The sequence below is a fragment of the Vicia villosa genome, linkage group LG3 (genome assembly GCF_029867415.1).
Source record: "Vicia villosa cultivar HV-30 ecotype Madison, WI linkage group LG3, Vvil1.0, whole genome shotgun sequence".
Classification (NCBI taxonomy): Eukaryota; Viridiplantae; Streptophyta; class Magnoliopsida; order Fabales; family Fabaceae; genus Vicia; species Vicia villosa.
In genome coordinates this window covers 214309369-214325134 of record NC_081182.1, presented here as the reverse complement: position 1 = coordinate 214325134, position 15766 = coordinate 214309369, and the positions used below count along the sequence as shown (strand labels likewise).

General features: G+C 34.0%; 1 protein-coding gene across 1 annotated transcript; it reads right to left on the bottom strand.

Annotated features, from left to right (window-relative positions):
- Positions 1-6354: 6354 nt before the first annotated feature.
- LOC131593503 (uncharacterized) lies at positions 6355-10147 on the bottom strand. The gene is made up of 2 exons (XM_058866006.1): positions 9407-10147; positions 6355-6727 (listed from the first exon to the last, which is right to left on the bottom strand). The coding sequence occupies exons 1-2, from the start codon at positions 10034-10036 to the stop codon at positions 6596-6598; spliced, it is 762 nt and encodes a 253-aa protein (XP_058721989.1). The 5' UTR covers positions 10037-10147; the 3' UTR covers positions 6355-6595.
- Between the last annotated feature and the right edge of the window lie 5619 nt (positions 10148-15766).

Sequence of the window (15766 nt, the reverse complement as noted above, 5' to 3'; positions counted from 1 at the left end):
GCAGAAAATTATAGTTTATAGCATTAATAACATAGCATTCAAATTCCTGATTTATAGATTTCATAATATAGCAGATACAACAGTCAGAATATAGCATCCAAAATATTGTTATAACATAGACCAAAAGATTGTTATCACAAAAGAGTAGATACAACATACTCCCAAAATACATAATAGATGATCTTAAAGATTCAAAATAAACATAGATACATCATACTCCCAAAGTACATAATCAATGGTAAAAAAAAACAGAATTCTTGCATACTTTCTATGTAGACTTTCTCTTATAAGGCATCTTTGGTCTCTGAGTTGTTGGTGGCTGAAATGCTGCTGTTGGTCTTTGTCTAGACCTTCTCATGGAAAGTAGCTGAGAAACTGTGATGGAATGACGTGTTTCTACTCCTTGGTTTTGGGCTGATTGTCTTGTATGAACCCTCTGAGTTGGTTGGGAATTGCTAGTGGCATTTTGAGATTGCCTAGTCTGAACCCTTTGAGATGGTTGAGTTTGATTGTTGGAATCTTGAGATTGCCTGGTCTGAACCCTCTAAGTTGGTTGAGAATGAATATTTGGGACTGCAGTGGTAGGTGTTTTGGCTTGAACACTTGGAATTGTGGCACTATGGGATTGTCTTGGTACAGAAGGACATGATGACTTGTTATGGCCAGAAAGGCCACATGCTGAGCATTTGTTTGGCAACCCCTTTCTGGATATATTTGTTATGTCTTTCCTTTTTTTCATCAGCATCTTTGTTCCTTATTTTTTTGGCCTTCCAGGGGCTCTTCTGGTTAGGGGTGGAAGAACATCAGGATATGGTGTCAACTCCCACAAATTTTCTCCATTTGTTAGATATATCAACGGTTGATTGCAAGCCTGGTAATTCTCCTTCCTATAGTAGGAAGGAATATACTCAAAAGGGTCTTCATGTCTACTTTGAATGCAAGTAATGGAATGGTAGCAGGGAATTCCAGTCAGCATCCAGTTCCTGCATGAGCACTCAAATTTCTTGAGATCCACTGTGAATTTATCTCCACTCGCACTTGTATGCCTGACTTCGTATATCAAGTCACCTGATAACTTGACAAGCATATCAAATACACATGTTTAACATATCAATTATCATGTCAGTATTATGTATTGTACAAAAATTTGAATTACCTGGCTATGAAGTATCTTGAGAATTCATGCCTTCTTGCAATCATTTTCTTAATCCTTGGAAGTATAGAGTCATTATAGTCTTCAATTTTTGCTCTATTACTTGCCCATCTTTCCATGAGGTACCCTCTGATATCCTCTAACATTGTTACAATTGGTTTTTGTCTTGCTCCAATTATAATACTGTTAAAGGTTTCAGACATGTTATTCACAAGCACATCACTTTTTGTATTGTATTTGAAATGTGACTTACTCCAATATCTAGGGGGATCTTCAACAAATGTTTAAATTCCTCCTCATTGGCCTTTCTCATCTCCTTCATTTCCCTCTCCCATGCTTGGGGATATGTTTCTTTGGCTGCCTTCCACATTAACTCCTTCAACTTCTTGCCTGGAAATCTTTTTTTGAAGTTGCTATACAAATGTCTAACACAAAATCTCTTATCAATTCCTAGCAACAACTCCTCTATTGTAGATAACAGTCCCTAATAATGTAATAAAAAAATTATGTTACACTTTAATGTGATCAAATTAATAAACATAAAGTACCAACTTATTACATTTTAAAATAGTCAAGGGCATGAATGTTACCTTTTGCTGATCTGAGATGAAAGTAATGTTCTTGCATATTTCTGGTCCTCCCAAGTCATGAACTAGTAAATCGAAGAACCATGCCCAAGAATCCTTGGTCTCAGCTTCAACTACAACCAATGCAATGGGCAACATCTGATCATTAGGGTCTCTGCCAGCTGCTGCAAGAATCTGACTTCCATAATTCCCTTTGAGAAAACATCCACCAACACCTATTATTGGTCTGCAAACACTAAAACTTTTCTTGCAAGCATCAAGGCACATATAAAGTCTATGGAAACTTGGTAATAATGGTTTGCTAACATAATCCTCTGGATGTTGCTTAGTTTCAGTAGGATTTTGTTCAGTTGCTTGGACATTCATCTTTATGGTGTTGTTTGGGTTAGACCTCAGAAGCTCATGTGTGTAGTCATAAAGCCTACGATACTGTTCTTTGAATGACCCTTCAACCATATTTAGTGCTTGTTTTCTAGCTCTATAAGCTTCCATCCTATTCATTCCTGCATTCCATTTCTCATGTACTTTTTCACAAATAGAAGTCAATTTTACATTGGGTTAATTCTAACTGTTGAGTATAATTTCTTCCCTAAAACATATCTGAATCCATTTTTCCTAACAATGACACGTAAACCCTAATATCAACAGCAAAACCACATGCAATGAATTGTTAAGTTAGACATAACATAACATACCTCAATGTCTTGATTTCGTCAGCTTCAATGACGCCTTCGTCTTCTGCAAGTACCTTCCCCGTCGATCAACGTGACATGTTTCTCCTTCGTCTTCGCCTCTAACATTTCCTTTCACTGATTTGGGATTAAGGTTTATCAAATGCAATTTGTCCTTAATTGTAAGGTTTCATACATATATCTTTCTCTTTAAGTGAGTTAACAGACACATTTAGCAAGGTTAAGTGACACCTAAGCATCATTTGTGCTACATCACGTTTTTTGGAACATAATATGTGGACAAGGGCAACGCTGAAGGCGTTAGCCAAGCTAAAGGACTTAGTTGTAACGAAATCAACATAAAGGACCAAAGTGTTACAATTAAATAACTTAAAGGACCACGTGGGTAATTTAGTCTTTTGCAAATCTCCGCATTCATCTTTTAAATTTGACATTAAATTTTTTAGAAAATAATAAATAAATCCTTAAATTATTAATAATAATAATAATAATAATAATAACAATAATAATAATAATAATAATAATAATAATAATAAAAGAGTTTAATTGCTATGGACGGTCAATGTAAAACTTTTTACACTATCAATGTATCACAATCACTCAATTATATTACTTTTAAAAAAATTAAAATAAAAGTCAAACAATTCCAACAGATTAACGGTTGTAATTCACTGACGGTGTAAAACTTCTTCACACCGTCAGTGTATTCCAATTAAATTCTAAATAAAATAAGAATTTAATTAAAATACACCGAGAGTATAAATAAATTTTACGATAAATCACAACGGTTGATTTGTTAAAAATATTTGACTTTTATTTCAATTTTTATTAAAGTAATTCATTTGAATGGTTATGATACCCTAATAGAATAAATAAATTTGTTTACACCGACAATACATACAAACAAATCTCATAAAACAAATACTCCACAAATTGTGGGAATGCTACTATGCAAATCACGATATTTAAAATATGATGATGAAATCTTTTTAATATTTTTAAAATTATGGGAATGATGATTTTGGTTAATAATGAAATAATTGAATTAACCGACATCTTTAACGTAAGAAATTGTTTGAGAGACATAATACATAAAGATTTAATGGAAATACACTAACAATGTAGTATATAGCATTTTTACATTAGGGAAGTCAAAATCCTTAATTTTTATAGAAGTTTGACTTTTTCTTTAAATCACATATGAAATATTTCTTTTTAAAGATTGTGATACACTGACTGTGTAAAATATTTTACACAGACAATTTACTACCTTTAAGTTCAATACATAATTAATAAAATATGATATATGTGATAAATTGATGTAAATTAATTGAATTGGTTCACAAATTTTATAGAATAATTTAAAATAAAAAATCAAGTTAGTTACTAACCCTAGTTTTCCTCACTAAACCTAGTTTTGAAATAATAACGGCAGACAGTATTTATAAGCTTCATTCCATTATAGTAGGGAGAGACCGATAGAAGCACTCAGTTATGGTGGTTAATAGAAAAAAATCTAACCTCGTCCATTCACTTCCTCTTCTTCCTTTTGACCTTGTCATAGAAATACTATCTAGGTTACCCGTCAAACTCCTTCTTCAATTTTGATGTGTATGCAAGTCATGGAATTCTATAATATCCGATCACAAATTCGCTAGAAAGCACTTTAACCTATGCAACCTCCACTATTTTAATACCTTCGACGACAATCCCCTTATTTTAAATTCCGACGACAATCCCCTTATTTTAAATTCCTACTCACTAGAATCCATTTTTACAGACACAAACTATAAATCCACTCAACTCGAGTTTCCATTCAACATTACTTTTTCCGAAAGCAACTCACATTACAGTCTTGTTGCCTCTTGTGACGGAATCATATGTTTTGCCAATAATTTTTCTACCGATTATTGTAAACCTTTTATTGTATTATGGAATCCTTCTATTAGAAAGTTCAAGGAATTACCCCCTTTTGAAAATCCTAAAGTGCCTAGAATATTTCACCTTCGTATGGATTTGGCCATGGTCATGTTTCTCATACTTATAAAGTGGTTGTTCTTTGCACTAATATCTTTAAAAACACAACTAAAGTAGTGGTTTATAGTTTGAGTACCAATTCTTGGACTAGCATTCAAATCCCTTTTGATTATGTCTTTGGTTATCAACAAGGATTATATGTAAGGGGCACAATTAATTGGTTTGTCAAGTGGAAAAACAGTCAACTACCCTTTATTATTTCTATTGATTTAGATAAGGAGTCTTATCAAAAAGTTTTTCTGCCTGATGAGATAGATGATGATAACTTGAAATTTAACTTGTATGAGTTTAGGGATTGTTTGTCCATAATTTTTGACCATGATGTTTGGGTCATGAAAGAACATGGAATTAAAGAATCTTGGACTAAATTGTTCAATATTTCTAATTTGCTAGATCCTTCTAGTACGTCTTCTCTCTTGTTAAGGACATTAAATATTTTTGAAGATGATCAAGTGATGCTAATGTTTAAGAAGAGTTCGGAATGGAAGTTGATGTTTTACAATTTTAAGAATGGTACTTTTAAAGTTGCTACTATGTTGGACTACTTACATGCATTTGTGCGTTGAGAGTTTGATATCACCCTCTTCTTAATGTTAGGATGTTTCTTGAGAATTTTAACCCCAACTAATACTCAGCCATGATTACGTGCGATTTCATTGATTATTTTTTATTTTATATAATTATTTTTAGTTGATATTTAGCTTGGTTCTTAATTTGATACTTATTAGTTATGGTTTCTTGAATATATCTCTAAGATCGGACGATCACTAAAACAAGTCAGCATCCACTTACTTTATTGTTGTTCTGATATTCAGATTTTAAGTGAGTTATGTGACGCAAATGTATTGCACATGTTGATGGAAATTTTTTGTTAGATTGCAAATGTTAATGGCAAATGTAAGACATGTGATGTATGGACAAAATGTTGAATAATTAATAATCAACACGCTAATAAATTAAGTGTAGCAAAAAAAATAATGATGTTGCGTAAAGTAAGTGTAGTAAAAATAATGATGTAGCGTTCGAAATGTTGTAAGTTATTTCGAAAGACTATACGAATAAGGGTCTTGCTAACCAGTGCCCTCAAAGCACTCTTTAAGCATATTAAATAAAGAAAATATTCTTTATAAAAATCAATATTTCAATTTCCAATGCATTTTTAATGTATTGAATACACGCATTTTTAAAAAAACATACTACTTTAATCACTTAAAAAGTGCCCTAAGAGCATTCACATCCAAAGAACTCATTTTAGTTCTTTAAATGAATCCTATTAAATTTTTAATATTATTTCATTAATTTCAATCATCTACATTTTTTAAATATCCATCAAACTCGTCAAAATCTGTAAAATGAGTCCCATTAAACTCACTTTATATCTCACAATTAATTACTACATATACTTTTTCAAGTTTGTGTACATGCTTTGAAGATCAATTTATCCATGAAACTCATAAAGGCCTAGGTAATAGTAAAGAAACGGTTCAAAAATGCCGATAATGATGCTCTAAGGGCATTAGCATTTCTCTAAGAATAATTATTAAAATTCACTTGGTGTACTATAAAGTTTTTATTCCTATTTATGCATATCAGAATTCAGTTTTTATATAAATTTTAAAAATCAATTTTAAGTGATCATAGAGGACAAATTTTTCAAACCTATATCATATACTTCCTTCAGTCCCTAATTCGTTCAACAACTAATATAATTCCTTCAACAACTAGTTTATCTAACTTACATATAAACAAAATACAACTAAATAAAGTTGATTTAACCACTATTATTATGTTACAACTAGATAAAACCAAGTTAGTGTTACAATATCTTATTTTTTGGAAATTTTCCAATTAACATTCATAAGTTACACTTCAAAATATTGCAGTATTACCCCCAAAACAAATATGTTGGAAAGATATAGAAATCAACAAGATATAATGTCATATACAAGAAGCCATTGAGTAGCTTCGTAAATTCGACCCCAACACACTTATACATACATACATACGTGCATAATACATTCATACATACATCCATACATGTTTCATACTAAAGGGTTTTTATGATATTACAAACATTATTGCAATTTCACACTACATCAAATCAAGTAATTTGTCGAATTCTTTCTTCATCTCATACTCATCACAGGCCTCAGAGTTATAGCAGGAGCCGGCAGAGATGGTCGTGCCACAGGAATACGTTTCACAACTGAAAATGCTTCGTTGAGACGTGCTACACGACCCATGAGCTGAGCTACCTTCTGCTAAAAGTGTTATAAGTGTACCTCAGAAACTTAACAATGTTATAAAAATTCTCAATGAATGCAGCATATTAAAATGACACTAAAAAACCTGCGGGTCTAATAATCATCAGGCCATAAAATCAAGGTCAAAACATACAGATAATATCATAAGTGTATGGTGTTCTATGTGCATATTTCTGCTAAAAACATTATAACAAGATAGAACAAGGCAAAACATATTTTTTGTGGGGCCTGTTTTTTCCTTCTAATTATACCCTTTTCAGTTTTTGTTTTAAACTTCAACTTATCTTTTGTCACTAACTCTTCCAGTTTTTGTTTTAAACTTCAACTTATCCTTTGTCACTAACTCTTATATAACAGTTTACCTATCTCGTTCATTTCATTATCTTCTACTATTTTATAAATAATTTAGAGTAAAATTAAATTAAGCAAAAATAATAATATAGTTTATATTTTCACATATGTGCGTACTAAAAAGTGGACATCCCGTGCCCGCCTTGACGCTAGTAGACACTTGTGTAAAGGCAGTTCCGGTTAGTTATGTATAGTCAAATGTCAACCAAAACCAGAATACTTTAAGCAATGAAAAACTATAAAATAATTATATACTGATTGATGGCTCTATAGAGATTTACTTCAGACAGGCATAAAGGGCATAATCTTGGGGTATTTCAACATCTATGCCTGGCGGGTGTAAGCTTGCTGAATTTGGAGGAAACTGTATGGTTTACCTTCAGTTCTGTTATAATACTGTAGGTGGGTGTATTGCAATATGCAACCGTCACCAAATCTGAAATTTATAGTGAAAATAAGACGTGCCAATTTAGGGCATGGCCACTAAATGAGCATTGGAAAATTGTCAAAGTGCATTCTAGTTTAATGCAAGCCCCTCCGTGGACTCACCTTGCTTTACATGTCTTTTGTGATGCCTATAGAGCATCAGGCCAGTGTTATTGAATATCCAAATGGTAAATATTGGCCGATATTGCAGGTTTTTCCCGCCATACTCCACTATGACAGCGCCGCTTTGCGCTTTGCGGAGGGTGTGGCGGGATTTTGGCTCACCGCCATGGATCACCGTCTGCCATCGACAATACTGGCAGTGCTATCGACTATCGGCCATAGCAGATATCCGTGGCAGTTTTTGGGCTCCACAATGGTAAATATAGGTTGATATTGCGAGTTTTCCACCATAATCTGCTATGACAGTGCCACAACGCGGATGGCATGGCAAGATTTTAAATCTCGGCCGATAGCACTGGACCCTGAAGAAAGATACTCTATTTGAGGGTCTTGCATATTCATCAGGTGAAATAATTTAGAATCAGTCTCTTCTTACTGAATTACCGGTCCATGTTGCAGTTCCAATCAACTACTATGACAGTCAAAGTATTGTCTCCATGTGCCAACTCAAGATCCTGTTATTCATTCCCAAACAAAACACGTGAAACGAGGCATCATCACTATCATGAGAAGTTGCTGAGTAAATCCCCGATTGGGCCTCGTATACCATAACATGAATGAACAAATAGCATATATACTGAGCCTCTCTGATTAGGCAACAACACTTCATTCTCTGTTTCAGTGACTAAATTAGTTTTGTTATGCAACTATAAAAGATGTGTTTTATCATTTATGCAATACTATCATGTATTTGTATATTACTAAGTACTAACCACGACATAAGGGTTAATTTTTTGTTATAGGAATTTTCATTACAAGTCTTTTATTAGTATATGAGGGTTACTTTCTATTCTTTTTGAATCAAATCACAACCATCAATCACATCAAACCATATTCAAAGTCAAAATTATATCCTTGCTCTAACCTTTTTATCTATACCTTAACCATGAATTAACCATAATTAAGTAAACAGCTTTATCAAGCAATCATCCAATAAGCTTCTAGGAAGCTTACCCCACCCAAATAAGCTAAAAATAGCTTACATACTTTATATTTCAAGTCTACATGAGATAAAACCAAATACACTCTCCCAAACATCCATTAATATCGAAAAACTATATAAGCTTATATCATGTGTCTGGTTTCCCGTTTGGAGCATTCAAAATAGATTCTGGAAGTGTAGAATTGGTTATGACATGTTTGGTTGTTCTAGAGTAGAATTGATTATGCTTTCAAGAATTAATTCTACTTGTAGTTAGAATTTGTAGTTTTTGAGTCTAAACGTGATTTTTTTTTCCACGAAACTTTACTATTCAACTTACTTTTGCAAAAATTTATACAAATATATATATATATATCACTTTACCTTTAATTCACTTTTAGCCAAAATCAATTCGCTTAGAAACAACTTTTTAGCCAAAATCAATTTGCTCAGAAACAATTTTCTTCACCGCAAAAACAAACATCCGCGTCATGTAACACAAAACTTCAAATTGAACGTGTATTCAATTTTCAACCCCTACGACTATGTGTTTACATTCAATCATTTCCATTTTCTCTAAATTATTATGAGTGTGTTTACCATCGATCACTTTCATTTTCTCAAATCATCATGAGTTTAAATTCAATCACTTTCATTTTCTCAAATTATTATTACTTATTAGTCTCTATATATCAGTGTCAGTATTGTGTCTGGTGTCTCTTGTCGATAAATCATAGCATAATATTATAAGAAACTAAAAATCAAAAGCAAATAAGAACAAAAAGATCGACCTTATCATCAAGAGCAAGGTTGAGCTTCAAAGTCTGAGTCTTCCTCTTCATTTTATAAAGCCTCCTCCCCAATATCAAAAGCCCCAAAAACGCAGCAGCAGCCGCAACCGATAACGGAACCGGAATCAAAAGAGGACTCACCCAATGCTTCAACACCTCAAAAGGAACCTTCCACCACACCAATCTCTCATTCTCCCCTTTCACCACTTTCTCTTCCACTTCCTCCTCCACTTTCTCTTCAGAATCAACACCAATATCACCATCACCGCTCAAACCGACTGTATCTGCAACAAACCTATCGGAATCATCGGAAATAACGGAATTATCGGAATCAGAATCATTCCACCGATTATTATTGGAAGATGATTCCGGAGCAATTGGATTAGGGAAAAGCTGATTCGCGACGTAGGAATCGTCGAAGTTTCGATCGATTTCGGAGTTCGAACTGCAACTACTGGAAACCGAATTAACCGAATTAGGGTTTTGATTGAGAGAGAAATGATCGGATCTGATAATGGATGAGGAATTGGGAGTGGAGAATTCGGGGGTAGCGGAAACGATTGGTGGTTCGTCGTTGTTGATGAGTTCCCATTCGGTGACTTCGAGTTCTTCTTCGGGTTTTTCAGCCATTGATGCGAACGTGAAATTGAGGGAAGAAAAAAATGGGATATTATGAGACTAGAAGTGGAACCGTAATAATAAGTGTAGACTACAAGAAAGGTTAAGTATATCTTGTTCAAGTGTAAGTAAAGATGCCCCTTGAAATAGGGACACTTGCTATCCTTTTGATGTTCCTTGGAAATAGTAATCACTTTATTACATGTAAACATTTCATTGACTAAACGTGCTATACATTACTAGTAGAAGGGGGATAAAATGAGTACAGTACTATTAAGTACTCTCTCAATCTTATATTATAAACAATTTTTTTTTTAAATTTATTGAATAATTAATACTTTTAGATTATATATATATATATATATATATATATATATATATATATATTATTCAATGAATATGAAAAGGTACAATTTTCTTAAATATAAAACGGAGGGTGTATTCAAAATCACATTTTTCATAATTGTCACTTAAGTTGTTTTAATAAAATAGATAAAAATTATTTTTATAAATTAGATGTGTTAAAAGTGAATAAATCAAATAAAATTTAGGATGTTTTATATTTAAATTTGCGTCGTATAGCCTGATGTGTCTATTCAACTATTAATTGACATCAATATAATTGTTTGATCAATACTTTTAACTATTGAGATTTGGTGCAAGTCTTATACCTGGTGTCAACAGATCCTATCTTATATATAGGGGACGTATCAATGAGAACTTTAGTTATTGTGAAAATTGAGAACTTTTAATAATAACCATACGATTTAAAATCAATGCCTCAAATTTCATTCAAATTTTAAGTGACAATAATTAATAGATAGATTCTAGTTTAAATACATATCACATAAATGCATATCTGAGCATTGATTTTAAATCGTATGGTTATTATTAAAAGTTCTCAATTCTCATAATAACCAAAGTTCTCATTTGATACGTCCCCTATATATATATATATATATATATATATTGGTGTTTATCTGGATTTTCATCCTCTGATTTGTGATGTCCTCCCTGTCATCGTTGTTGGTCACAATGTTGCTATTATCAGAGCTTGGATTAATATCCTTTTAGTACAGTTTGCTCATATTGTTTTTTTTTTGTTATCCTATTTTTATCCACTTTGTTCTCTTTAAACTTATTGATGGTGCTTCTTATGTTTTCATTATGGGTTTCTTATATGTATGATCTTACCACATTTGTTCTCTTTTATAATGACATCCATCTTATTTTCACTCAGATTTTGATATGTATCCTATTCATTCACAAAGGATCGTACGATTCACTAGGCACCACCACTGTTTGAGATCTCTCAAAAAATAGTTTGAATCACTTGATCATTCTAAGGAAAAGATGGAACATTATCACCAACTAGCGTAGGGACACGCGTTGATCGTTCCTAGTGAAAAATTACCTATCATGAGAAAGGAATTTAATGCAATTATTCCTAAGAGTGATGGTGTCCTATGAATGGCCTCCACATCCACGAATCCAGTGATCGGGCAATGATGTGTATTACAAACCCTAATTTTGCAAAGCCAAAACAAGGGATTGGGAGACAACTATCATGGACTGCCCACAAGGTCCAATAATATAGTAAGAAGGATGTAAAACAATACATGTAGTCCTTTTTTTCCCTCTTTGAGCAGATAATTTCACATGCGAGAGCTTTGCTAGCCATCTAGATCAATTTGACGATTAACCATGATTCACGAATTTTCACTGCTAACCTCTTGTCCTATTTAAGAGGGAAAACACACAATTTTTCAGGCATTCAAATTATTTCTCATTCACACACAAATTTTCAATCTCATACTGATTTAAGCGTTGAAATGTTAACCTTACAAGTCATCTTTTCGTCCATCACATCAGAAGTTCAAAACCAATACAACAAGCATTACATCCTCACTTACCAATCAATGTTTGTTCCACTGTGGAAAGAAAAAAGAAGAAACATAAATTATTACTCTATGTCTTTTATTTTTAATAAAATAATTATTTCAACCTTTTGGCTTATTGTTTCATTCATGTTTGATGTTAAACTTCATTGTTTCTTTAAGTTTTTGAGTTATTTTGCAAATTTTTAAAACCCTTATAGGTTGCATAGATTGTGGTATTGTTGTATGCAATAAGTAATTTGCGCTTTTAATTTGAAGTTTGTGTGAGAGGGGGATTTTCAAAATGTTAGTAGAAAGAGACACATGGTTTCAAATTGGAGTTGTAAGCCTTTGATTTTTTGATTTTGAAAATCAATTTGAAAACCAAAACATATTTGGTAAAGATAAAGTTGATATGTTTTTTACATAATTCCAAAATATTTTCCTACTAAAACTCAAAATTGGAAAATGGGTTTTTGAATTTTTTATTTTTTATTTTTAAATCAAATACACTATCACTAATGGTCACCAACCACTATTTTGACCATCGATGAGATCGACTTCAACAATTGCCGACTATCATTGACCATATTCATACCATTGCTCCAACCATTATCTTGACCACTACCAAATACCAACAACCAGCGACCACCAATACGACAATTGTTAACAACCATCAACCACTATTACGACTATCTTCAATCGTTACTTTATCCACCTATGATATTTAATTTGATTGCCACTATGGTCACCTCTGATCACTTTTGACTACCACTGACCACCACTCATACTAGTGCTCCAACTAATATTCTGACCATCGACAACAACCAACAACCACCAGTATGACTACCAGTATGACTACCACCACGACCATCAACTATCACCACTTTATCCACATATGATATTTGATAGAAGGGTATAATAGTTATTATTTATTAATGTTGTTAATGAATTCTAGTTGTATTTGGGCCTTTAATAGTTGTTGGGCTTTTAGGTTTAATATCCATTAAGAGTAGTATATATTGTAGTCTCATAGAGACATTTAAAATCAATCAAAGAAATGAAAAAGTCTTTTAGTTTTCTTTATTTTATTTAGTCAATTTTATTGTTCTTCCCCTTTTATTTTAGAAATCCTAGTTCAATAGATCTTGGTAGGAAAATCTTCCTATCAATTGGTGCTTTCATTCTTGAACACCAAAACCCTACAATGGATTATTCTTCTCACTCACCTTCATTTCCATACTACTCCACCATAAACACCACTCCTACCACACCATCCTTTCCATCATTTCCATGGGAACTCTTTACACCTTACTACACTCATGGATCTTCATCACCAAAATTCTATCTCAATCATGGATATTCACCCCATCCACCTAATCATAACCCATATTTATCCTATCCATCATCTCATTATCCATACTACTACTATATTCATCATCAGCAACCCCAACCAACAAAAACCTCTTCCTCAATTAATCATAAATATCAAAAGAAATTGCAAGTTTCCCAGCTTTGTTTTAAGAAAAGATTAAAAAAAACAAAACCTCTCAAAAACACTCTTCTCCGCTCAAAACCTCTTCTCTGGTGCTACTCACACTCCATCCCTCTCAATCCATTCCCACTTTTCACCATGGATGACAGCTTATACGACGAGTACGGTAACTACATCGACCCCAAAATCGAGTCCGACCAAGACTCCGGCTGGGAAGAAGAATCCGACCGTGACAAACCCGAAGAGTCTAACAGAGCCGCCGAGTCCGACGGTGAAGGTCCCTCAAACGGATGGCTGACAACCGGCGCCTCCGTCGATGCAGACATGCTCTTAGCCGAGGGCAAAAAGTACTACCCAACCGCTGAAGAAGTTTATAGCGAGGACGTTGAAACCCTAGTTATGGACGAAGATAAACAGCTACTAAAACAACCGATTACTAAGCCAGTGACGAACAAGAAATTCGAAGTGGGTGTTAACAATTCTTCAACTTACGTTTTCGAACCATCGCCTCCTTCTCCCATCATGGAACAAAAACTGACAGATTTGAATCAAGCATCTAGGGTTTCTGAAAACCCTCTACCTTCCTCTTCCCCTATCAATTTACCTTCATCAATTAGTCATAAATACACAACAACACTTGCTTCCATTTCTCTCACACCTATCTCTTCACTCTTGCACCAACACTGTTCGACCAAATTCCCCAACCAAAATTTCTCAAATCAATACAAGATGTATGTCGTTAAGAGACACCGACATCAAGAGACTGTTCATTTCGATAAGATTACGGCGCACTTGAAGAAACTCAGTTACGGCTTAAGCACCGAGCATTGCGACCCTGTTTTGGCCTCTCGGAAGGTTTGTGCTGGTGTTTATAGAGGTGTGACTACTAGTCAACTCGATGAATTGGCCGCAGAAACTGCCGTAGGCATGACGCCTAACCATCCGGATTATGCTTCTTTGGCTGCTAAGACTGCTGTTTCGAATCTGCATAAGCACACTAAGGATTCGTTTTCTGAAACGTTGATTGCTAGTGATGTCTATGAAATAATCATTGAAAATGCGATTCGATTGGACAATGAGATAATTTATGACAGGGTTTTTTACTATGATTACTTTGGATTCAAGAACCTTGACATGTCTTCTCTGTTGAAAGTTGATGGGACTGTTTTTGAAAGGCCTCAACATATGATAATGAGGGTTTCTGTTGGAATTCACAAGCATGATATTAAATCTGATGTTAAGACTTATCATTTGATGTCTCAGAGATGGTTTACTCATGCTTCTCCAACTCTTTTCAATGTTGGTACACCTTGGGCCAAGGGTGGTAAGAACCAAAAGGTTATTGCACTGCTTGTTCTTGCTGTGAGAGGGTGGAATTTGCCAGTTAGTGCTGATGAAGAGAAGACTTCTAATATTCCAGACTGTGAGCAATACAAGTCTGATTTTCCAGAAGAATACACTGATGCTAAATTTTTTGTCATCAAGTCTTATAGTGAGGATGACATTCACAAAAGCATCAAGTATCATGTATGGGCCAGCACTGTGTTGAATGCGTTCATCCCTAACACCGATCCATATGACACAGGACCACCGAAAGCTACACTCATAGCCACAACAATAATTCTCAAAAGTGGCTCACATTTCATTTATGTCGGAGATAAGCACGACTTGTTTTCTGTTGAGAATAAAAACACGGATACTCCAATTCACGAGGCTTGCCGACAAGAGAATGATAATGTTTTAATGTTGCTGCTGGAAGTCAATTCAGTGGCTGCTTGCAAGGTTATTCCTATTGGTAAAACTGATTTCTTTGTGACTTGCTATCATGGTCAATATTGTTATACAGAGGAGTCGTATTTACGTGTGCTTGAGGTTGACGATTGGAAGGACTCATATGCTACATTGTATTTAGGAAACTGGAAACACTTTGCTGCAATTCGCAATGAAAAGAGAAATCCAAAGCTAAAAGCTACTCATTTAGAAAAGGCCGAGGAACTTTTTACCAGATTTATGATTCAGCATTCTCCGAATTTATATGATGCTAACGGTGCTGCAGTTGTTTTTGCGGAAAAAGGTCATTTTGAAGTTTCAAAAGATATCTTTACACAGGTTCAAGAAGCTGCCAGTGGTAGTGTTTTTGTCCAAATACCTGACGTCGGGATAAATGTCACTCATGTTTATTTTTCTCAGGGGAATTCTGTTGTGGCTGTGTTGCTTGACAAATTCTTTGTCATGGAGTATACCGATTGTGTGAAGGTCTTTGACGCTTATGCAAGCTCAGCTAAGAAAATTAAGGAACTTGTTATTTTTTACAATTGGTGTGCTGATGTGGTCTTCAGATTTCCAAATGCCAAGGAACTAGCAATGATA